Source organism: Anopheles nili, chromosome X (assembly GCF_943737925.1).
Source record: "Anopheles nili chromosome X, idAnoNiliSN_F5_01, whole genome shotgun sequence".
Taxonomy (NCBI): Eukaryota; Metazoa; Arthropoda; class Insecta; order Diptera; family Culicidae; genus Anopheles; species Anopheles nili.
In genome coordinates this window covers 8897982-8922842 of record NC_071293.1, presented here as the reverse complement: position 1 = coordinate 8922842, position 24861 = coordinate 8897982, and the positions used below count along the sequence as shown (strand labels likewise).

Sequence of the window (24861 nt, the reverse complement as noted above, 5' to 3'; positions counted from 1 at the left end):
GTGATGTCTGGCTAAATCGTTTGTGCGCATTAAAATTAGCTTTCTCTCCTGCGTTGAGCTTTCCCGTGGCATAGCATAAAGGATGCGAGTAAATCACCTCCCTCCACGTCGTATCCTTTTAGACGCATACACACGTGCACGCGCGCACACGGACGCACATAGTTGATTTGTTATCATTTCTTCTGTTTTGTCTATTGCTTGTCGCCCTGCAGTTGTGATGCATTCGGAAACCGAAATATGGCCCAAGATCGGGAACGCAAATTATCGCTCTACTGTGTCGCTTCATACTTCTTCCTAACATGTACAGTCGTGCTATAGCTTAAAACGGGCACAAACCGGCACCACTACAACAGCACATCATCCCCGGCACAGCGCCCGCAGCAGACAGGATTCGGAAGCGAGATTGGTAGTACGAGAGGACGTGAAGAGCGGCCCAAACGGAGGTGACACTTTCTTTCGTTTCGCCCTCCAGGATGTGATCCTTGACTGATTCTCTCCTTTCCGCTTCCTGCTACTGATGCCTTCCGCTTCTCGATTCGCTTGCTCCGTTGGTTTAGCTGCAGATTGCTCACATTTCTTCTTTTTTTTCGCTTTCAAGTTAAAAGACACATTTTATTCTGAACGTTTACTCCTTTTCGCTGTTACCTTAATCGCTATCTTTCATCTCCTACTGCGAACGTTTCTTTTCCGTTTAGCTCCCAAGACCCACCCGACCGTCTCACTCCTCTCCACCGGCCGCATGCAAACGAAGAAGGCGGCTGGAGGAGACAGGCAAGAAGGGGATAGTCGTTATAGGCTAAGGATAGAGAGGGAATTCAAGAGTTAAAGGGTGCGCTTTTAATTGGTTTTTATATTTGTTCTTCAGTTCCCGCTTTTCCTAACGTTCTAATATATATTTTTACGCCATCTTTTCATTGAATAGGAGAGCCTATTCTAGTACCTCTACGAAAAAATACATAAGCTTCTTAGCGTGTAAGGACATTTCACAAAGACATATTTCCGGTTTACTAATGATATTAACGCAATTTTTTTTTAACGCAACGCGGTTCTCGCACACAACACTATCACCGATGTTCGTGTGTTTCTTGGCGTGTACGTGTACGGGTGGTGTGTACGTGTACGGGTGATCGTGTGTACGTGTGCTAGCCTGTTGACCCGAACTCGACGTATTTCCATGGTAAATCAAAAATGAGATCTATACATTGTTCGAGTTTGCTTGCACGGCGACGGTTCATCTGCTTTGACGGTTCGCGCTGCTGTTCGCCTTCTGCTCTGCGCACAAACATTGCTAATAATAGTTAATCTTTCGCTCTCAAATACTTTAAAAATTATCCCCACCCACATGGCTTCTCTGTTGTAAAGTCGGAGGTTTAACTCTCAACCATGTTCTCTGGGTAACGTATGCCTGTGCGTGTGGGAGGGCAGAGCGGTGGGAGGAGGGGGGAGTGAAAGGAGGAGAGGTAGGAAGGTTGGAAAAATAGTTAAGATTTTTTTCTCGCCTCCAATGATCTACTATTCCGTTCTACTATTCCGAAATTCTATTATTCCTGCAGCAATGTGCAAAAAAAAGGAAGCTACGCCAGAGCGATGAATCTTTAGGACGCTCAACAGCAGTGGTGTTAATAATGAACGAAGACAGTATTTTTTTGTTGCTTTTTCTAGGAATTAGTGAAGGGACAAGGCGTGTAGAAAATAAGCAGCGTTAAGAAATACTCCGCACCTGCTGCTTGCAACCAACAGCGATAAGTGAGTTGCGTTAGAAAATTAGACTAAACTTATTAAACATGTGAATTAATGCCAGTCCAACGCAACGTTTGCTTAGTGCGTCATATAGGGAGGGAGAGAGAGATAGATAGATAGAAAAGGAGAGAGACAGAGAGAGAGAGAGAGCGCGCATTACGTGCACAGGAGTAAGGGACGATGAAAGGAACGGGACCGCCTATTCCTGCACTCTGGATCACTTTCTTCATGTTAACGACTAAGAGAAAAGGTGAGGAAAACTATAGTACATTTTTACAACGAGGATTTTAAATTTCAAAAATGCGTAACGTATAATTTTTGTTAATGGTAATATAAAAAAAACGTTCCAAATTTCACTGTGGCACATTCGATCCTAATTTGTCTCCACTAGAGTTCGATTGGGTCTTAGCTGTGTTGCGGTTAACACCGCTTTCCCGAGCATTCCCACCACCGCACGTCCGAGGGCAGCAATAGAGTGCAACGATAAATCATGCTAGATCGCTCGGAACGTGCCGGGTTCCAGAAGAAACAGGGAAATGAACATCGAAAAAACGCGTATCCTAAAATCTGCTACATCGCCACACACCTAATCAACCTATGCTTTACATCTGTCCACTTTCGTCAACCTGCGTCGACAACTGCTAGTGCATCAACTACTTAGCCCCCTGGCGGCTGCTGATGGCGGCCGGAACCGAGGCAGCAGCAGCAGCAGCAGCTCCGTATCCTGCCGCCATCGCAGCAGCCGCCGCCGCGATCGGATTGGGATGCTGAGCCTCCTGCAACTGGACGCAGTTGACTGTCATGTTGGAGAAATCCACCACGATCGGTGTCGAGATGACGTGATGGTTCACGTTCAGGTTGATGCTCTGTTGTTGCGCGTGAGCGCTTGCTGCAGGCGCATTCACGGCAACCGTCGCCACCGCAGTCGGTGCGGCTGCTAACGGTTGCTGTTGGGTCGGCTGAGGTTGCAGCTGTGTTGCCGGTGCCACATGTTGCCCCTGATGGTGATGGTACTGCTGCTGCTGGTGCTGGTGGTGTTGCGCCTGCTGCTGCTGTTGCTGCTGGTGTTGCTGTTGCTGCTGCAGCAGATGATGGTGATGGTGCTGGTGCTGATGTTGGTGCTGATGCTGATGCTGATGTTGATGCTGGTGCTGGTGCTGATGCTGGTGCTGATGCTGGTGTTGATGCTGATGATGATGCTGCTGCAGCTGGTGGAACTGGAATATCTGCTGCTGGTGTTGCTGCTGCGCGTGCGGTTGCGTCACCGGTGCCAACTGAGGATGGGGTGGACATGGTGGCGGTGGTTGCTGCTGCTGCTGTTTATGAACGTGATGTGGATGATGCAGATGAGGCAGATGCTGCTGCGGCGGTTGTGCTTGCTGTTGCGTTGAGTGGTGCAGAGCTGTCAACACCGACGCCTGCAACGCACCTGCACCAGGTGGCCCACCAACTGGCAATGTAAGCTGCGATGCGGCATTGGGATGTGGTGGCCCTGGTTGCTGTTGTTGACGCTGCTGCAAGTACTGCTGCTGCCGGTGTTGCTGCAGCTGACCAGCTGTCATTCCGAACCCATTACCAGCCGACAGTGGTACCACGGCATGTTGCTGTGGCTGCTGTTGCTGTTGGTGCGGATGCATGTGTGCGTGTGGATGATGAAGAGCGTGGGGGTGGCTCGGAGGCAGAGCAGCGGCCGAAGCTGCTGCCAGTTGAGTGACAGCCTGTGATGTAACGGCGACAGCAGACGATTGCTGATAATGATGTTGCTGTTGATGCTGCTGCTGTTGCTGCTGGTGGTGTTGCTGAGCTAGCAACGCTGCAGTAGCCACTGCCGCAACTGCTGCTGCCGACGATTGCTGTTGCTGCTGTTGCTGGTGGTTATGAGCTGCACTATTGTGGTGGAACGGTTGTTGCTGTTTCTGTTGGCTTTGCTTTTGCTGCTGCTTTTGCTGTTGTTTAGGTTGATGCTGTTTCTGTTGCTTTTGAGATGGCTGCTGATGTTTCGATCGGTCGGTATGCAACGGTTGCTTCTCTGCTGATTGCTCTGGCGGTTGTTTTGCAGAACGGTTGTGTTGTGCCTGCACCGACAATGACTGTTGCTGCTGCTGCTGCTGTTGGCTCGGTTGCTCCGAATGCTTCGTCTGGCGCTGTTGCTGCTGATGTGGAGGAATATATGCATCATTTGCCACAGCTGCACTACTGCTAGCCGCTGGCGTGTTTGCTTTGCTAGTGTTTGCCATAGCACCACCTGCCACTGGGTTACAAGCGTCGTTTACAGCAGCGGGTTGAGACAAGGTTGCCGGCGATTGCTGATTAGATGACGCTTCCGAGGTCAGAGAAACTGATGCACGCTGATGTTGGGTTGCATTTCGCGACCCGTTCTCCATCTTAGCAGATTCTCTGTAGCTCTGTGACAATGGTGCTCCTTTCCGAGGGCATACGGCGCTAGCTGCACTATCCGTTGTCGGTAAAGCTTTGCCTACTGCTCCCGTTGTTGGTGGAACGGTTTGCGCTGTGTGGAGCTTAACATGCCGCATCTGCTGCTGTTGATGTTGCTGCTGTTTCATAACTTGTGGTGGTGGCAGTGATGGAAGCAAGCTTCCTGCAACAAACGAGGAGGCGGGCGATTGCACCGCCGCAACACCCGGAGATACCGTCGGAGTTTGAACCGTTTCCGGTGTGCTCGGTGCAACCGGTACTGGTGGTTGTGATGGTCCGGCCTCCATAGCACTCCCATTTGCAAGCATACTTGTACCGGGTTTGGGAGCGCCTAAAACGACAGCTTCCGGACCCGCTGGTGGCAGTTGCTTTTCGTCCAGCAATACAACGGAGGATGGTGATGCTATTTGGGGGTTGCAGCTGGTGGTGGCTACCGAACAGGACGACGATGTTGATGCCGGCGGTGAGGCAACAATCGCGCCAACCGACATTGTGTTGTTGGCGGTGAGCGAAACGTCAGCGGAGTAGCCTCCGTTGCAGCTAGTGTTGAGCTTGGTATTGCTGAAGCTTGGTGAGCAATCGTTGCCGATGGTATTGCTGTTGGATGTAGCTGCCGATGCAGCTGCTGCAGCAGCCGCCGCTAGCATCATGTTCAGCTCCGACCCAATCGAATCTAGTCTATGTCATTTAGAGTTGAGCGCGGCGTTTATTTGCGTCCATAGTTCCTTCTTGCAGGACTTCGACCTATGAGCGAGAAGAAACAAAATGTTAGAAGCATGCCAGGCAACGTAAAAATAAATTGACACACTTATCGATTTTGCGTACCTTTTAATAGACTGCAGCCAATCCTTAAACTGAGCATTGCCCTCGGGTGTTATGTGGAACGCATTTCGTGCAGACAGGATAGTGCTGGTAAAATCTTCGTAATCCGACATTGTTAAATGGTATAATTTTTGATGAATACATTGGAAGTACCTGTGGTGAAAAGTAAACCAAACAACAATCAAATGCTTGATTTTGGATTGTATATACCGTAGAATTGACTTTATCAAGAGCAGTTACTTAAAGTGAACATCTAATCCTGTGTAATTCAAGTTTAAGCAATCTAACTTCCTCTTCGATTAGACGCAAAGACGCATAAAAGCACGTTTTTACTGATTGCTTAGTACAGGGGAAGTTCTAGGGCTAGTGGAGATTCGACCGTCAATATCATCTGGACAATTAACGCATTAGTTAACTCACTTAAAACGTTCTATATAGTTAATGAAAAAGCTAAGCCACGTGACTGAAGCTCTTTAACTAGATACACATTACACTAATTCAACAAAACTTCTCTCCAAAAATACTCTCATCATCCTGGAAAAGCCCACTGAAACAAAAGGTTATCGGAAGTGCGCTACAATCGATGTTAAACACTTACATGCTCTGGCATTTGTTCATGAGCGGCGTTAGAGCCGACCGCAGGTGATGCATAACAAGCGCAGGATTATTACGAGCCAGATAGTGGGCCGACTCGATGGCGACCTCATGCAGCACGAACGGGCTAACGATCGAGTTGACGACGCAGATGCAGAACTGGTGCAGATACTGCGTGCCGAGCTTCTTCGAGATACGCAGCAACCACTTCACATCATCTCCGTAAGGCGGATTGCGGGCGTACTTAGCCTGTGGCCGATCGTCGTGCACACGCCGAGCCAACGTCTCGAGAGCCAACATACCGGTGTTGTACGTGGCGAGCAGATAGCGCAGCTGTGTTGGGCTAAACTGATGAGGATGGCGTGCTCGCACCTGCGCACCGGAACTGCCCGAACCGGATTGCGGCGGTGGTGGTGGCAAACCTGTTCCTGAGCCTGCAGTCACAGGTGCTGGCCCGTACACGGAACCATACTGCGGACCACCTCCAACACCTCCGGCATGCTGTGGACGCAAACTGTTGCCACCCGGGCCGATGCCGGGCATGCCACCGGCGGGTCCTTGCTGCGTGGCAGCTAAACCTTGCGGTCCTCCCGGTACCATCGGTGCCCCGACTTGTCCCTGTTGCTGTGCGGCCGCTGCGGCGGCAGCAGCGGCTGCAACACCCGGTGGTAATGGTGGCCCCTGAGGTCCACCGATCTGTACCGGTTGCGCGCCGGACATTTGCTGCTGCTGTTGATGCTGCATTGCGGCGGCTACGGCAGCTTGCGGACCTCCGTAGAACTGCTGCAGGTTTGGCTGCATCTGACCGGGGTTGTTAGGTGGACCGGGAGGTTGCACTGGTACTCCTGGTACGCCCTGGTACTGTGGAGGTGTACCATAGCCCTGTGGAGGAACACCGTGTGGTTGCATGGATTGGTACGCGGCCATGGCTGCCGGATTCATGGGACCAGGTGGTTGTTGTGGCGGTTGTTGCTGCTGCTGTCCATAGCCCACGGCTGGAGGTTGCGGTTGTTGGGGTTGTCCTCCGTGGCTTCCTGGCGGTGGCGGTGGTGGGTATTGGAACTGGGGTGGTGTCGACATATACATCGGGTGTATCGGGTTCGTCGTGTGTCCGTACGGTAGGTTCTGGTGATGATAGATAGATCCGTAGCCATAGCCACCATATGGTGACATTCCGATTGGAGCCAAACCCGACACGGCTTGGTGTTGCAGGGGATAAGGTTGTTGAGGTGTTGCACCACCTCCACCACCACCACCAACTGGAGGTGGTACACCTCCTGCAGGTCCACCAGGGGGTTGTGATGGCACACCACCCGCTCCAGAACCACCAAGCATACCGCCATCACCACCAGGCTCGATCAACTGCATCAAATTGACGACGACGTCGTGCTGTTCATCCGGTTCCATGTCACCACCGAGTGTGTTGCGGAGATACAGCTCATACCAGTAACGCGACACCTGGAACAACACCTCCGGATACACGCCACCACCCTTGGCCGCGGATTCAACGGTGAAGCAGGCCCTCTCCAGCATCCGGTCACTCTGCTCCTTACACTGCAGAATCGCACGCTGTATCTCGTTCGGGTTGAGTGCGGCCGCGTGTGGTAACACCGAAAGTGCGAGCTCAGCAGCCGGGTTTACCATGTTACTGTCCCAACCACGTGATGACGCACGGTCCGCCATACCGGCCGCTTCCGGTGGCGTCAGATGACCCTCCCACGTGTCGATGAGGAACGAAATGGCCGGCGCACCGATGTCCATCGCTTGTCCGATGACCCACGAGACATGTGAGGAGTACGTGCGTGACAACCAGTTCGGACTGACGCAGTTATGGAGACCAAGAGCGTACAGTCCAAGCTGGAAGGCGCACATGTGCAATCCTCGGTGTGGCCCCTGATGGTTCTGTGTGGTTGATGCTTGTGTGAACAACGACGTAGCGGATGTACCGCCTGCCTTTGTTAGGACATTCTTTGCTAGTTCGAACATAAAGTGAGCACTCGCTTCCGACGGTTGATTCGGGATGGATGGATACGCCCGTTTGCCCTTGTATCGGGAGTCTTTCGAGCGGGTTGATGTCACCGAACCCGTCGTTGCTGTGGTGGACGATGTTCCTGCACCACCTGCACCAGTAGTAGCGGTTCCACTGCCACTCGTTGTGGCGTTACTTCCGGTTGTTGTAGTGCTCGTTGAACCCGGCAGCATACCTGGAGTGATGTTAGCCGCTGTGTTGCAGGTGTTCCCAGTTCCACTCGATCCGTTCGCACCGGTATTTGCCGTTCCACTGCCACTACCGAGGTTTAGCGCACCGATACCGAGCTCTATCTCGGCGCTTGTACTGCTCTGTGGTCGACTACCACTAGCCAGCAAGAACTCCGGACCCTGCGTTGTCGTCGGTTGTGCTGCAGAAGCTACGGCACCTGCAGGTGGTTGTGTTTCCGAGTTGCCAGTGCTGCTGCTGCTACGACCTCCACCATATGCTTGCAAATGCTGTTGGTGCTGATTGTGTCCGCCACCGGTGCTGGCAGCTCCATTATTACCACCAGCCTCGTACTCATCCATGCGCATCTGCGACGTCTGGCTGCGTGTGGGCGGATTGTTGGAATAATACGACGGCAACAGGGGTGTCTTGATCAGGACGTGAATCTCGCGATCAAGCAGCTTCTCCATGATCCGGCAGATCTTGCGTGGTTCGTCCTTATAGTACGATAGCAGCGTCTGCGCGAGATCTCCTCGTTGCCGACGTGTGCCTTCGCACAGTAGCGGATGTTCCGCTTCCGACACGTTCGCTTTCAGCCCGAGAGCGGCCACGGCCGCCTCAAATCCAACGTTCTCGTCGGTCGGGAAGCGGAAGCTGCTGCTCATGATCTTGATGCGGTTTTCCCGCCCAACCACGGAAGGCATCACGAGCGCATCGAAGATGAAGCTGGCCAGCATGATCGGCAGCAAGGCCTCACCGCGAGACTTTAGCGTCCCATCGCGTAGTTGTTCCGCTCGATCGCGGATACTCTTCAACTCCTGACTGCCGAGTGGGATGCGCTTTAACAGCGCCAGCAAATCCGACTCCTGGTTGGCGAGCTTCACCTCCAGCGGTTTAGTGCTCGCCGGTGGTCGGGACATCTCCAGCCCGAATAGGCACACCCGGAAGGCCAGATGATAGTGCTCGGAGTTCTCCGCCAACACCGTGCAGAGAAAGGCGCACTTCGACAGTGTGGCAGACGCGAGCACACTCAACTGGTGCGAGATCGGGTTGATGTTGTGCTTTTTGCCCTTCTTCTTCGGCGGTGGTGGCAGATCGATCATCAGATTCGGCGGATTTGCCAGCATTTCGGACGCAAGCCGTACACCCAGCGTGCACGCTTCCCGGCCGTGTCCGTGCGCGTGCAATCCTTCGGCACGCGCGAACAGAATATCCCACGCGTCCTCGGAAGGCTTGATGTTGGAGAACACCTGCTGTTGCTTGGCATCCGCCGACGTCCCACCGGGACCTGTCTGCGATTGTGAACCGGAACCCGACGACTGATGTTGCTGCTTTTGAGCTTTCGTTTGCGGCTGGCCGGATGATGGTGCTGGTTGCTGGGCTGGAGCGACGGTTTGTGACTGCTGCTGTTGCTGCGTGGGAGTCACCTGCGGTTCTTCACGGGTCACCGTCCCAGCTGGAACCGGAGCTGTGAGATTCTCACCTGTGGTCGCAGACTCAACCGCACCAGCCTCGCTCGGTCCGTGTCGTTTGGCACTGTTTTGTTTGGCAGTCTCGGGAACTGGTGCCTGCTGCGGCTTGGGCGTGTCCGGTTCGGTTGTTTTCGCTAGCAGCTGCTCGACGATGTTTAGCACCTCGTACTGCTCGCTGTTATCCGAGATTTCGAAGTTGTTAATATCGTGCAGGATGCTGTTCTCGTAGCTTGATTCACTGGACAACGAACCAGCGCCGCCTTCGGTGACAAGCTTCTTTTTCTGCACCAGATCTGTAGTGGCCGAGCTGGAGGATAGCGACGTCGAGGAGGATGATGAGCTGGAGGAGGAATTGCTCACACTTAGCAGCAGGTTCGGTTCGGCCGTTGTACTGGCAGCGGCACTGTTCCCATCTCCAGCAGTAGCATTCGGCGGTGGTACACTACTTCCGCCGGTGTTCTTCTTCACCACGTCACCCGGAAGAAGGTAGTGCTGATGTTTCTCGTCACCAACACCACCCAGATCGTCCTCATTCTCGCAGAATCCCTCACTACTGACACTCGACCGGTTGCCACCTGCTGCTCGTACTGCTTCACTGCCACCACGAATGCCATCCGATACATCCAGAGAACCGACAGCTACTGCTGTTGCTGCTGAACCTACCGAGCCGTGGCCTTCTTCACCAGCTCCACCAGTGACGCTTTGACCCAAGCGCTCCGGTACGCTATCACTACTGCTGTTGTTGCTAGAGGAACAATACGTTAACCGGTCTCGGTGAGCTCGGCTACGATGGTGGTGGTTTTTATTGCCTACATCTCCTGCTGCCGCTCGTTTACTATTGCTATTGTTCGAGTCATCCCCACGCGCGGGATCGTACTCCGTGCTACCGCTTCCGGTTGCAATCGCTGACGGTTCCGAGGAGCTTTGCGCTCTGTCAGCACTCTGATACAGGCTGCTCGATGTGACCACTATCGCGGTTGTCGTTGCCACCGGTGTATTTGTGCTTCCTGAACTGCTGGCTTCCATCGTTCGCATACCACTCGTCCCGGCGATGACGTTCCGATACGGATCCGTGTTGCTACCGATTCCACCGACGCTCGAGGACACGTTCGTGCTCGAGTGCTGCTGCTGATGCTCGCTGTGGTAACTGTGGTGATGGTGGTGATGATGCGGCATCAGCTGGAACTGCTTCACACCACCCTGCAACACGGTCGAACCGGTCGTCGTGGACGGTCCCGGACCGGTCGCATCCGTGCGGATGTCACTGTTCTGCTTGAAGCACGTAAACGGACAGTGATACATCGGGTTCGTGTCCTGCGTGTGCGTAACACCCTCGATCGGGTAGTCCTCCCAGTCGAGATAGCACGCCTCAATCGCGGGCTTGAACCCAGCGAACAGTTCCGCATCGTTGCGCAGGTTTTGCTGCTGTTTGCTACTGTGCGAGGACGACGCGACCATGTTCTTCGCGACCCGGTCAAGGATTTTCAGGTGCCAAGAGGTGAACTGCGCGTGCAGCATGTCCCGCTCATCCGGCGCTAGGCCCGGATTGAGTGCAGCCAACCGCCAAAGGACGACGATTTCATCACACAGCGAGGCACACGCGTGCTGGGTCGCGTTCATGTTACTGTGCGTGTTGCCGTGCTTTCCACCACCGCCACCACCTCCTCCACCACCGTGCCCGTTCGATCCTACCAGCAAGGCGAGCTTAATGTTAAACCACCACACCAGGATCTGATCGCACGCCATCACCTCCTCCGTGATGATTTCGAGCAACCGAACCGCGTTCCGATCGCACCGGCGGTACATCTCCCGCACGATCGACAGCAGATTCCACATGCCCTCGGGTTCGCGGCCACGCAACGGTCGCAACAGTGAGCTCCACTCGGCGGCCGCTGGTGGTGCCGAGTTGGTCAGATAGTTGACGTCACTGAACACCATCGGGGTGGGCTGGCAGAACTTGAACAGGATCTTCTTGATGTTGTCGTGCAGCGTTTTCTCGTCTAGGTACCAGTTGGTCTGGTCGTTGGCGGACGCACCCGCTGTCGGATCCGGTGCCCCGTACACCGTGTTGATGGTGGTAGGTTGAGCACTCAGCAGCTCGTCCAGCAGCCGCTGTGCGATCGGCAGTATCTGCTGTGATTGCTCGCTGATGAGATATTGGGCGAACTTTTGCAGCTGTTCGCGCTGCAAGCGCGACAGCGACTCCGATACGGGCGCACGAAGGCTTACTTTGGTAGGCTGTAAATGGAAGTGAGCAGAAAAACAACATGAGCACGAGACAATCAGCACACCGAGGAAAGTCAGGAAGGTGTGCCTAGTGACAAGGAACTTACACAGTGAATCCGGTAGAGGCAAACGGCAACAACGTGCGAACACCAGTAGGTGGTCGGGAGACAGGTGCAGCTGCAGGACGAGATTTTCCGACGATCAAACGTCACCGCAACGTTGAACTGATTGCGCGGTTGCGTCTGCGTCACCGTCGCTGACAGGTGGAAGCCGATCTGCAGCGGATCCTTGACGGCGCGGTTCTTAAACAGCTGCTCTCCGCGATGGAACTCGTCGGCGGAGCTGTTCGCTAGGCACGAGTACAGCCGGATGTCTTCCTCGTTGTCGGGAAAGCTCCAGAAGGCGATGCGCAACATGATCGGCTCCGGAACCGGCGGATACATCTGCTCGACCAGCTCGAATGGGATGTAGAACGCGACACAGCGTGCGGACAGTTCGGTCAGCGATGTTGGATCTGTCAAGAGAGCATGATAGGCATGAATTTGTGAAAAGGAAGGCACAGTCTCAGTGAGACCACGAGGATACGATCATCCTTAAGCTCCTTAGACGAAAGAAACATGGCCTCCTACACTGCAATCAGAGGATTAAACTCTCTAGTATTCCAGTAGTAGTTCTAGTAGGTTCAGCTCTGATGTTTGAATCAGACTGATCATGGTTAAGCCATCCTGCTAACACAGTGGGCTGTGAAATATCATTTAAATCTATTTGCATACATCTTTCTACGTTGAACGGCGTCGTCGTAAAATGAAATTGAACTAAAACTCTGTCAGGTATATAAATAGCATTTGGTCGTAAAAAAACAAATTAATTTAATACTTTTTGTTACATTTTCTCTAGCTAGAGACGTATCTTTTCTAAACGTTAGAATTACTTTAAATACCAAAGCAACCTGTTGACCTCTCGCACAGGATAAAAAAGAACGAAGTTATCTAATTTGCTTAATAATAATGAGGAATTGAAGCGCTACTTCAAATAAACTCATATAGCTTCCCCTGAACGATCGATCTCGTCTGGTCCTGTATCCCTATTCCTAAACAATCCACAACTTACCAGCATCCGACGAACGACGGTTAGATCCGCCACCGAAGGAATTGATTATACCAGCCGGTTTCTTCCAGCCTCGCCAGTTGTTGCACACGCTTTCCGGTTCCGAACTCCAGCTACATAGTGAGTCCTCCTCGAACCGGTCCGAATCCTCGAAGCTGAACCGATCGATCTCCTCCTGATTGTTGCCCTGATTCGGCACATTGTTGTTGCCGGCGTTGTTGTTCTCCCGACCTCCCGCGCCCGTTGCTGGCGAATTGTGCTGGTGGTTGTGATTGTTGCCACCACCTCCGCCATTACCACCACCACCGCCGCCTCCTCCTCCTCCTCCACCACTTCCTCCTGTACCTGCTCCACCACCAGAGGGTCCCGCGTGTTCGACCGGATTCCACTCGCCAATACCACCATCCGGTTCGTTATTGCTATTGCCATGGTTCTGTTGCTGCTGTTGATGGGGAAGGTGATGATGGTGGTGTTGCTGGTGGCCTCCTCCCACGTGCTGCTGTTGATTGCTGTTTCCGCTACCAACGGCTGACCCAGACGTGGAGCACGAAGGACCTGCACCACCTGTCGAGGCAACCATCTCGGTCTCTGTGGTTGGCCTAACTCCACTAGCCCCACCTGCAGTCGGTACCACCCCAGAGGGCGCTAGTGACGCATCACGACTTCCGGTGACCACCGCCGGTTCCCCGGCACTCACTACGACACCCCTACTGCCGCTACTACTTCCGGTGGCCGAACCGGCGGGTGAATGCGACGATGATGACGTTGAGGTGTGCTGGCTGCTGGTGATGACGTCAGCAGGTGGGGACGGCCTGTCCGGGCCGCCACCGACACTGTTCGGAGTGTACGCCAGGGCTAGCGGTCGGACGTCTTAGCCGACCGTAAGGAGGACGACAAAACCCCTACCACAGGTGTTCGTAAGCAGGCCGCCTCCGGACGAGATTGCGATCGCACCGGTACCGAGACGCGGTCCTAGTCGTCCGGAGCGCACCGGAAGTTGCCTCCTCTCCCCGCGCAGCACGCGCGCCACAGAGGAGGACACCTGGCTCGAGTCCCGCCGATACGTTCGTCTTTTGTTTTTCTTCTTTTTGTTTTCGCACGTAAACCTAGATCTCCACTGCTGCTGGTTGAGAGCTACACACGACTTTGAACTGCTGGAATGAAGAAAAAGAAACACGCGTAAACCGGGAGATTAGTGAATGGGAGGTGGGTTTGAGATTGCAGTGCTCCTGCTAGACTCTGACAGTCACTGTATCCTGCTGAGCTCTGACGCAGCCAAAATGACAGATCGAGGTTGATCGGCGAAATGGCTGCGTACTTATCGGGAGCAACAAATAACAGCCCGGGCGCTCTTTTAATTCGCGCTGAGGCAATGCTCTATTCAGGTGACATAATGCGTGCCGTTTATAGGTGGTTCACTGCGCTGCAACAATGGTCTATATGTGCTTTTGAGCGTCACTGTCACCGACAAAACTCATCTCCCCTAAAAAGCACTTTGTTCCAGGTAGCTTTGATAGGACAATATATATCTAAACATTTACCCTATGTGTGGGTCACTTCGAGCGCTCGCGTGTGTCCTGTTAAATCCTTGCGAGCTAGCACACTTTTCTGCTACTGTCAAACACACACACACACCACTCTCTAGCAACTGCAGTGTCCCGTCGTTTGTGAGATGTTTTGTTTCGCTCCTTTCGACGGCACTGGCGTTGACCCCTTGGCAAGGCAGGCCAACGCAAAAGGTTACACCTTCTTCGCTTTCTCGCCAGTCACACGGTAAATTAGCGACTGCCTTTTGCCCGTGCGCGCTCGGTGTGAAGCAGTCCGTCGGAAGTCACCAGCTCACCGGAAGTGATTTTTTGTCCCCTCGTGGCCTGTGGGTGGCGGGAATGGGGATTGGGGGAGGAAATTGGGAGGAAAATGCCGCCCACCTACACACTCACCAGCACGCGCACGCGCGCCCACACACACACACACACACTCGCTCGAACACCCGCAAATAGCGCCCCAGGCACTATGTTGCGTGCGCGCGTGTGCGTGTATGGGGCTGTGTGTAGGCAGAGAAAGAGCACTGGAATGCTGCAAGAGAACGGGAGAGAGAGAGAGAGAGAGAGAGAGAAAGAGAGGTGAGAAAGAACAGAAAAGAATCGTTAACGTCAAGAACAAACGGGCAAAATGTCACCACACTCGTCAGCTTCGCACATGTGTCTGTGTGTCTGTGTGTGTGGATGTTTGTGTATATAAGCGATGGTGTGGAGCACTGTTGTTTGTTATGCCGATACATGTGCAGGTTTTTTATGTGCAAACACCATCCGGCATGCTGGGGTTATGCTGAGTACTGGCCGAGCTATGCTCCATGTGTTTGTGCGTGTGTGTGTGTGGATAAAAAAGAACACAAATGCATGGCGGAAAGAAAAGTAAAGGAATAAAATATGGGCACGGAAAGCGAAACCCAACCATATCCGGGGGCCGATGAACGAACATCTTGAATCAACCTTCGTGAAGTTGAGGACAGGGAGGAAGGTTAAAGGCCTCGCTCCCCCTCCCCCCCTGAAGGGGATGAAATCGGTCACAGCACCCCACCGAAAGAGGGTGGCAAACATGTGATCACCAACTCCCCCCGGGGGCGCGAATTAGCCGGAATGGAAAACTCAAAAGAAAACTCGGAAGAAGACGCGACGTGTGGCTTGGGATGGAGTCAACACCCCGCCCCTGAATGCACGATTCAAGACGGAAGAAGAAGCACACAACGTGAAAGAGTACATTGAACCACCCTGTGGTGGAATCGTCGCTCAGAAAAAGGGTACCGGAAGTGGAGAATCGAAGCACTTCCCTTTTTTCGCTGGACCTGCAAGGGAGATAGGGGCTGCTGACCAAAACAATCACCCCCAGAGGTTGGAGTAGTCTTGCTGCGTGTGTGTGTGTGTGTGGGTGCGTAAAAATAGCAGCATGCAAATGACGCACCAACTCGAGAGAGAGAGAGTCAGCTTTTATGACAGGATGGTGATTTCGATGGGCAATCAGCGAGACAGAAAGGGGAAGGGTGAAATGACGGATTGAGCGGAAATGGTCTGCCGAAGGAAGGAACCGAGTGCATCAGCGGAAATGGGGTCTCTTCAAGTGCGGCTAATCGTGTTTTGCTGGAATATAGTACAATGCAATCGTTGCCCTATTCATCCTGTGGATCATCTTCTTCATTTAGCAATGATAAGGCGCTAGTTGTTTTAGTGTACTTTGAATAACAACTGCCACAACTCGGTCGCACCACAAGGTTCGCGAGTGATTGTTGCAAATAGAAAAAGTTGCTTTACTGCTTTAGGTAATATAATACCTCAATATAAACACGTCATCGCAGCACAGTGATAAATGCTAGATTAAAGAAACCCATGATTAATGTACGCCTGACGAAAGCTATGCGTCATATTAGCTAACAAGAATTTCGTGTCCAGAATTCATGACAGCTCCCGATGTTTCACCCGTAATTCCCACAGTCCTTTATCTTTGCGTTTGGCACATTTATCGGGGGGCTTGGCTTCTTGACAGTTGATGTTGGTTGACTATTTAACAGTAGCAATAACAGCAGCAGTTTATCGAACCAAATGTCCTTAATAGGTGTTCGAATTTCTACCAAAGGTGTTCTTCTAAACACTGTCTGCTTTCTCCTGGTCATTGTTAAGCTTTAAAATGTCAGCTCCTATCACCAACACACTCGCAAAAAAAAACTCCTTACACCAGCCGATTGGTTTCGAGCTTGTTATCTTCTCTTCTTCTTCACCCGTTCCCGTTAGACATCGGTCGACGATATCGGAACGGAAGGACACACAACGCATCGTCAACATACTCACCCCTGCTGCTCATCTCGTCCTTGTCGCAGGACGAAGGACAAACACAAAGCCAAACCGCCGTGTCGGGGAGTTCACCATCTTCGAAATAGGGAAAAAGCAACAACAAAAAAAAAAGAAGAAAGACAGCTGAACAAGATGTTGACGTGTGACGAAGCAATGAACTTTTGCCATCTTGGATCCTTGCTACTGCATGTGTTAGTGTGGTGAAATATCAAACGCACGCACAAAAGGGGAGACCTTCTCTGTCTCGCTCCTGCCGAGGGGCACCTGTGCTCTGTTTGCACAATTTACCGCTTTTTTTGCTGTTGTTCTGCTCTCAACACCCCTGTTGTCGACAACATGGCCTTGCGGGACAACCGATCAGACGAGAAGAAGGATGCGAACTGCGACCAAAGAAGCACACGCAGACACGACGGAGACATTGATCATAAAACAAATGTCTGCCACCGTTCGCGCGCGCCACGCCGTGATGTCCTTCGCGAGCGTGAAAGGACACCCGACGCGAAGGATGGCCCAGAAGTACGAGAGAAATGGAGCAAAATAACGAGAGACCGTTAAAAGGGGGGGCCCGTTTGTTTTTATTGCTTCCCCTTTTTTATTTTACTGTTTCCCTTTCCGAGATGCAACCCAACAGTGCAATGTCCTTTTGCACACACCTACCCTTTTCTTTTCCCACCACCACCAGCTCTCTCGCTCTCTTTCGGTCTCTCAAACAGTTTATTGTTTGGGTGCTTTTCTTTGGTCAATTTTCGCCACACTATTCTTCCACGCGAAAGTGACCTTTGCCTGTGCTCACTTGCCCTTCACATGCATGCACAGGCACACACATACACACACACACACACACACACTAACATGCACTAAGAGACGCATCCCACACCAGCGGACGAGAGGCAATCCGGTTTTTCCAGCGAAAAACGTGCAGATATTTTACGATTCCAAGATTTGTTTCGAAAGCCTCCGCGCACGAGCCCCCCCCCCCCCCCAACCCTCGTCCTTCTTCTGCTGTCCTTATCGCTCTCGCATCAAACCGCATCACGCACACACACACTCTCTCTCACTCTCTCGTTCTTCCGCTATCTGTGTCATGCGTACAATGGACTGCTGGGTTCAAATCCATTCCGAAATTGAACGCAAGAATATCAATGATCCCGTCCTTTGTCTTTGATGCACAAACACACTGAGCACACACACACATACCAGTAGACTTCCCACAAAAGACCACACGAATGCTTCTATTATTTTATGAATGTAACAAATCGAACGATCGAATCGAAGAGAGGATTTATACAATTATCAGACACATACACACAAATAAAAATGGTATGCACACAAGATGCATGTGTGAAATGCAACAAACATAACACAGGACCTTTATGCTCGTCGTTTAACACCGTCAGCGGTAACTTTAATGACCTAATGGATTCGATTAACTATCAGCACAATGAAGGGCATTCCATACCTTCGCTCAAAAAAACAAAAAAAAAGGAAATTGAAAACAGAGGAAAACCCGCAACATTTATCGAAGCCGACCGTGTGTGTCGCAAACAAAATTCGCAATAATTAAATTGCACCAATGGCCATGATTTTCACTTTCATGCACTTTATCTCATTAGTAACGCGATATGGCTTCTCTCCTCTCCCCCCCCCCCCTCCCTCTCCCCCAACGAGGCCAGCATCCCGTGGCCTGGGTGTCGTATTTTTTTCCCTTTCGTAAGCGACCATTCCCTGCGTTTTCGCATCGTAACAGTTTTCCCTTTAATCTCATAAATCGATAAAACGCGATAGCCAATCATAGGTGATGTGCGTTCAAAATTATTATTAGGTTTTAATGAATAAACCTGCTGCAGCTGGGAAAATCCCCTCCCAGGATGCAAAGCCGTGGCAAGAAAATTGGTCATCTGTCGCGTGACCAGCTGCCGGGAAATGGAGAGTTTTTTATTCGTGCGTGTGTATTGCGATGGAAGCTTATTGGAAAAGACTGGCGCCATAAACCGGTCCACCCCCCTGACGGAATGTCCTGTGCACGCTACATCTGTGAAGAGGACTGCAACGACTCATTCAACTGCTCATTCCCCTTGGATTCGTTTTTATAGCGCTGGCGCACTTTCGTTTTCGCCAGATGCTGCCATTAATCGGGATCCTTTGGCTTAAAAGCGAATTCTGTGCACTTTTAGCTTGTTTATGTCTTTGGTTTTCGCAAGCTTTTTCGGGTGGGGATATTTAAGTTATCATAAAATGCAGCCTCTACTGGGAAAAGCCAACGGCGATCAAATATTAGAAAAGAGCGTTTTGTGGGGGCAAGCGAAGGTTCGCGAATGCGCGGGAATCAATGACGAAGAGCCCAAAAACGCCAGAGAGAAAGAGAGAGAAAGAGAAAAAGCGATGCTGTGTTTTGGGATGTATTACATGTGCATGCTTTGTGCAGCTTCGTGTGGTAGTGCATTTTCTTTGTTCAATTTCCCGCCTTTCACGGTACGCGAAAAGAAGCCACCTCAAGATAAACGTTTTGTTAAAAAAAACAGTATAAAATAAAGTGCACTTATGAGGCACTTTGGTTTTTTGGACTCTTTCTCAGGTCAGTCGAATGGTGAGTCAAATTAATTTTTGAAAATTATTTACTCAAATCAGTAATTTGTAAAAATCTCAAAACGCCTCAAAATTGACAAAGAGAGCCTCAACAAAAAGATTATGTTTCCAAATATTGCTCGCTTTTTACTAGAATTATAATCTTTTTAAATCCTTTAGATTTCGCAGATCATAAAGATATTCATTTCTGTTTGTATCGTTCTTTAGCCCTTTGTAATTCATGTCAAAAATTATAATATACCACATCCCTTGTTGTTGAGTGCAATAAAAATTAATCTTAACATAAACGAATATATTAGCTAAACCTTAACGAAGACCTAGCTTTCAGCTTTTGTCAAGTAATACTTTGGGGGACTTTAACAGTAGTTAGTCATGAGGTACTTTTAGAATTATATATAAAAAACCCTGGAAGAACCGAAAACTTAAAATAAAAATAATAATCCTTATCCAAGCAAGGGCCATCTTCCTTCTGAAAGAGTACGTCCATTTTTGGAACATCAAAGACCCAACCGTGAAATTAGAGACCGCAAGAGAAGCGCTTTAACCTTCATGTAACGAACATTAGCCCCAAAAATTTGCACCCTTTCGCGGCACTTTTGAGCTTCCATTCATTCTGACAAAGTATCGAACTTTCCTCCACATCAGACACCTGTAGCAGGAGTTACATGCACTCCAAAATTGGCAGGAAATTGGCATCGTGTACGCGAAGTGGAAGCCTGTTCATCTCCAGCACACCCAAACAAATGGCAAAATGAAAAAAAAGGGCCAACAACAGCTTCAAGAGTTTGAAGGAGGCCGAAATGAGGCGACATTCGACGATCGCTTGAGACGTTTTGGAAGGAAAAGCGCAATGGTGTGTGCAATTTGTGTGATCCTTTTGGCAAGCAGAATCAAGTACACACACACACGGCGAATGAGACGAGAATGTGAAGCCACACCGTGGATGAAAATCGCGACACAAAAAGCCAACCGAAAGAGGATGCAAAACAATAAACGACCGAAAACGAGTTGTGCAGCCGCAGGAAGCTGGGAAGAGGCTGAGTTTAAGAAGAACGTTGGGCTTCAGAAGAATACATTGTTGCCGTAAAGGGCTCCCTCATGGGTCAGGTGGGGTTTCTTTTTTTGTTGTTTAAAATATATAAGCACCGAGGTAGCAAAAAAAAGTACCCAACAGCCCCCGAACTCGGTTTGCTCTTTAATGTTTCCGTATTTTTTGTTTTTGTAGTTTATTTCGGTCACATAAAAGGAAGCATTTTCCGGGTGCATTTCCTAAAGGCCCAAAATAACCGCTGCCAAAGCATAATACGCCGATACGCCCCAGATAGCCCGCAGATGAGCGCATCCTGTGAAGGAAAAACAAAAGCATTCGACGCTCTCCTGGCCGCTGCTGTTGATTCTGAGTCATAACCGCCTCACTCGGCTAGAAACATGCGAATACCGTCAGAGGACACGCTTGCTTGGGGTGCATTTTGGAGGGTGCACCACATCTGGATTGGTGCAAAAATAACCGAACGAAAGGCGCGGATATCAAAAGCATGGAAAAAGGCAATGGCCGCGCCGAGCGATGGGAAAAATCAAAATAACAAACACAGCAGCTCGCGGTTTCCGCGCTCCGTGCCCGAGACAACACATCTGGAGTTGTTACAACATGCAGAAATAGGGCAGACACACATGGGGCATTGGGCATGCAAAAAAAAAAGGAAAAAAGGGCGTGCTGGGCCCCCTCGTGTGTGTGTGTCTGTGTTGGTTTGTGTGTTTGACCGGTGTCGGAATGGAATTCTCGGCAACTCGCGGGTTGCGTGTTGCTGAGGCGATGCATCGATTTGGGTTAATAATAGCGAACCCTTCACCCCCCCCCCCCCCACCATCTCCCGGAATGCAACACCCCCCCGTATTATTTGCATTGCTGGCGGTTTCCTGTCGAAGACGTCTCGCGATTCGGTTTTCCCGGGACCGGATGTGGCACACGTTGTAACTTATGGAGCTGGTAACGTTTGGCCCGCCATGAAGAAGAAGAAGAAGAAGAGGACACAAGAAGAAGAGCCAAAAAAAACATGCACCATGTGTGTGAGAGGAGAAAGAACAAGAATGTCCAGCGCAAAGGGCTCGAGGGCAACAGCTCACAAAAGCAGCTCGGAGAAGTCTAGGCAGGTTACAGGCGGGGTAAGGAGGAAGAGGGGGTGTTAGAAGGGTTTTGCTTGCGTGTTTCTTTGTGTGTTCGCGGCATCTTCCTACCTGTTCGCCTTTGGCTCGTAGAACGCTCTTTGTAAAAGGAACGTTCAAAGGAACGAAGGAGAACGAAAGCGATGGGTGAATTTGTTTGAAAGCAGGAGTTGGTGGAGAATGAGGAAAGGGGAAATTTTACGAAATCTCGGTACAAAAACGATACGACAACAATTGACTTTGGGTTCGCGGGAGGGAAAAAAATAGGGAAGAAGACGACACTTGGTTTAATCCTTCGTGCAGTTGAGATGGTTGAGAAAAGGAAAGCAACCACATTTGGCAACCGGAGCACGTACAAGGCACACAAACACACTCTCAGACACACAAGCCCGTATGTGGGTGTCGAGAGAGAGAGAGAGAGAGAGAGAGAGAGAGAGAGAAGGGAAGAAACTTGCATTATCACCGCAAGATAGCGAGCGAAGAACAAGAAGGTGAGAGAGAAAGCAAAGCAAACAACAAAAAAGAACAAGAGCGAGACAGCTGTAGCCAAAGGAAGACAGCCTGACGGGCGCATCGCGCGCACACTTGCACGCACACGTACGCACGAGCGACACGCAGCTCCGCACACACACACACACACACACATGCGCGCGCGCACAGCTGCACGTGCAAAGGGCCCTCCTTCGCTACCTTCCCTCCCCTATCCAGCAACTGACAGCAGCGGGAGAGAGAGAAAAGAAAAAGAAAACAGAAAAGGGCGAACAATTTCACACCCTTTCCCTCGTTTCGTCCTCCTTTGACCCCTTTCCAGGAGGAGCGCACACACAAACACACGCGGGCTAATCGATCGAATCGAAACAAAACCTTCGTGCACACACACATACACACGCACAGGAGCGCGCCTGTTTGTGCACGCACGCACGCGGTGCAATGTTTGTGGTTTGTGTGCGGCACGGGGAATCCTGGAACGGGGCAAGAGCGAAGCGAGCGGGGAAGGAAAAAGTAGAAGACGCAAAGAAACAACAACAACAACAACACCAAGCAAAAAATCGCCCCTTCACCCCTTCGCGCTGGAGCGCCTCCTCACACGGAAGGTGTCCTTTTGTCACGTTGGTACGCCTGCGGGTGTGCGTGCGTGCGTGTGCAATGGACGGCTATGCGTGTGTGTGGTGTCGAGAATTGTCTCCCGAGCGCCGTCTTCATTTGCAACTTCCCCTTGCCCGCAGGCCCTCACACCCCAGTTGCCAGTTTCCGGGGCGATGGTTGTTACTTAAGCTTGATCACTGCGGGTTGTTGTGGGGTGATGGGAATGGGGAGCGAAAGACCGTACCTGCAATGGGGAGGAGGTCGAGAAGGGCGACGACTGACCGAGAGCGAAAGAGAGAGAGAGAGAGAGAGAGAGAGAGAGAGCGAGCACTCCCAGCCACCGAACTCAACACACGGCGGACGGTGTGTTTTTTTTGTGTGTGCTTCTTTTCTTTTTTCACGTTCCCCAATCGGCGAGTAGTAGTGTGGGTAGAAGAAAATCTGCCTATTCGCTCTTCGGAAACCAACGTGCTTGGAAGGGGGAGTGGGGGGAGCGGCTTTAAGGGCCAGCAAACCCGCCACCCAAGCACCCTTTTGGTCGGTCCTTCCCACGAAAAAAAAAAGAAACCAATCCCTTCGGGAAAAACGGGCCAACCGCGAACCAGAAACTCACCTCGTTTTCCTTCGATTCGGCTTTTCCGGCCCCACACACACACACACACACACGTACACACAAAACGAAAAAAAAAACGCTGCCCTGCTGGTTGAAAGATGCCGCGCGGGCGCCCGCGGTTGCTGCTGCGATGGTGCCTGCCTTTTGCGAAGGGCCAACAACCGAAACGAAAAGTCACCTTTCGCGCGGCCTTTCCGCGGCACCGTCACCGATTTTTCTTTTCGCTTTTTGACTTCGCTTTTCCTTTCTTTATGTTGGTTGAACGCTGGCCCGTTTCGCTTTTACCGAACACTGCGGGTTTTTGCGGGAGCTCGCACCCCGTTTTTTGGCTTCTGCTTCTTCTTCTTCTTCGCTCGTAGCCTACCGTTTTCACATGCACTGAGACGGATGGTTAACTCACCGTTCTAAAACAATCACGAACGTGCGAAAAAGATGCGTTACAATACGGAAGCTGGCCTACGCACTGCCGTCCGTATGGTTGTCTGTATATATGTGGCGTGATATGTGGTTCAACAATCTCGCGGTGTTCGTGAACTGCGCTGCGTTGATGGTCCCGGGGCGAGGGCTTAAACTATCGCGAATACGAAAAGCCCCGAAATGAAACCACCGAGGATGACTTTGCGGTAGCCCTGCACAGCGAGCGTTAAAATGTGAGGCTGCCATGGGCAACAACGTGCTTGCGATGGAACAAATATTTATTAATTTATTTTTTAAACATTTAGATGGGTTAATGAAATTTCAGTAATTGTAATAAAGAGAATTATTGTCACTCGGTTTTAGAAGAGTTGCTGTTACTTGTCCGTGTTACGAAATCCATTGCCGAAAAATGTCAAGAAGGGCTAAGATCGAAAAAGGTCTTTCTGGTCTGTCGATCGAATAATCGAATTTGATGGTTCTTCGATTCTTTTGTTTGATTGGCATTGAAAATTTTTAAGATTCGTAAGTAATTGTCATTTCGTTAATGTTTAACAAAACCAAACGTTTAGAGATTATATAGAAAATACATTTATGATAAATTATTTAATAAATTTTGTTCAGTAAAATACTTGAAAGAATCATAGTTAGCCGGAATGTGATATTCTGGCAGGGTCGCTTCAACGGAACAGGTGAACCTGAAAATGGTATTAAATTCACGCAGCAGAGTTCATTTTTAAACATCTTTGTCAATAAGTAGCATGGCGCACTCGTAATTTTATCTGCAATTATTCAAAACTATAATATTGATTTTTTCATTCATAAAACTCATGATTTGTCTAATTGAAAACGGTTATCATTTTACAATACACATCTAATAGATTGTAATGTCTTAATACTCAAAAATATGTACAATAGCAGCTCTTTCGTAGTATTGAAGAAATATGATGAAGTGTGCAAAGGCTCAATTCATGCGGCGGCCAATAGGTTCACCAAATGTGAAGCGAGGCTACAAAATTGAGTGATTTTGAACGTATGATGCATTTGAGCCATACGTTCACGATAGATTTGAAAACTATGGAGGTTTCACATGGTTTGTTCATTTTAACAGTTTTAAGCGTTTGCATAAAAAATGCTTTTAGTAGCTTGTTACTCAAGCATTACTCAACGTGTTTGGATTATTTGTCCTTATATTCTTTCTAATTATTCACGCAACTCCTTCATCATAAAAAACCGAAACCATAAACGCTTCTTTGCCTTAAATTAATGCCAGCAAGATTAGCAATATTTAGATGGATCTTTGCTTCCTAACACACAATACATTTCTACAAACTTTTTTAGGAATATTACCATCTTAACCGTGCCGTTAATTTTTCTTATCTTGCCAACAAATAAAAAAAACGGAAATATTAATATACTTCGTCTTAGATTAATTGTTTTTGGGACGGTGGTATTTGGTTTTAATATGGAATTTTCAGTTTTTAAGCTTATTTGAAATGAACTCTTTCCATACATATTTCACTGGAATGAACCAAGTGATCGATGAGCGATGAACGTTTT

At 50.3% G+C, this 24861-nt stretch overlaps 2 protein-coding genes across 2 annotated transcripts; both read right to left on the bottom strand.

The window, feature by feature from the left end:
- Positions 1-2393: 2393 nt before the first annotated feature.
- Positions 2394-4826, bottom strand: LOC128728902 (histone-lysine N-methyltransferase 2D-like). Its single transcript, XM_053822552.1, has 3 exons — positions 3826-4826; positions 3006-3627; positions 2394-2711 (listed from the first exon to the last, which is right to left on the bottom strand). The coding sequence occupies exons 1-3, from the start codon at positions 4824-4826 to the stop codon at positions 2394-2396; spliced, it is 1941 nt and encodes a 646-aa protein (XP_053678527.1).
- Positions 4827-4859: 33 nt separating this feature from the next.
- LOC128728901 (zinc finger SWIM domain-containing protein 8 homolog) lies at positions 4860-13174 on the bottom strand. The gene is made up of 7 exons (XM_053822551.1): positions 12598-13174; positions 11595-12001; positions 9894-11499; positions 9181-9851; positions 5597-9141; positions 5002-5151; positions 4860-4920 (listed from the first exon to the last, which is right to left on the bottom strand). Exons 1-7 carry the CDS (start codon positions 13172-13174, stop codon positions 4860-4862), a joined length of 7017 nt encoding a protein of 2338 aa, XP_053678526.1.
- Between the last annotated feature and the right edge of the window lie 11687 nt (positions 13175-24861).

What these genes read in the sequence shown, in the direction of transcription:
- LOC128728902 (XM_053822552.1), bottom strand. Translation starts at nt 4,826, where the DNA reads ATGATGCTAGCGGCGGCTGCTGCAGCAGCTGCATCGGCAGCTACATCC. An exon ending in CAGCAGCAGCAACAGTCATT is followed by an intron (nt 3,628 to 3,825) that starts GTCGGTGCAGGC and finishes CCACCACAATAG; the next exon opens with TGCAGCTCATAACCACCAGC. An exon ending in CCCATCCTCAGTTGGCACCG is followed by an intron (nt 2,712 to 3,005) that starts GTGACGCAACCG and finishes CCGGCAACACAG; the next exon opens with CTGCAACCTCAGCCGACCCA.
- LOC128728901 (XM_053822551.1), bottom strand. Translation starts at nt 13,174, where the DNA reads ATGGTTGCCTCGACAGGTGGTGCAGGTCCTTCGTGCTCCACGTCTGGG. An exon ending in GCCTCTACCGGATTCACTGT is followed by an intron (nt 11,500 to 11,594) that starts GTAAGTTCCTTG and finishes TTCCATTTACAG; the next exon opens with CCTACCAAAGTAAGCCTTCG. An exon ending in ATGAACAAATGCCAGAGCAT is followed by an intron (nt 5,152 to 5,596) that starts GTAAGTGTTTAA and finishes TTTTCACCACAG; the next exon opens with GTACTTCCAATGTATTCATC.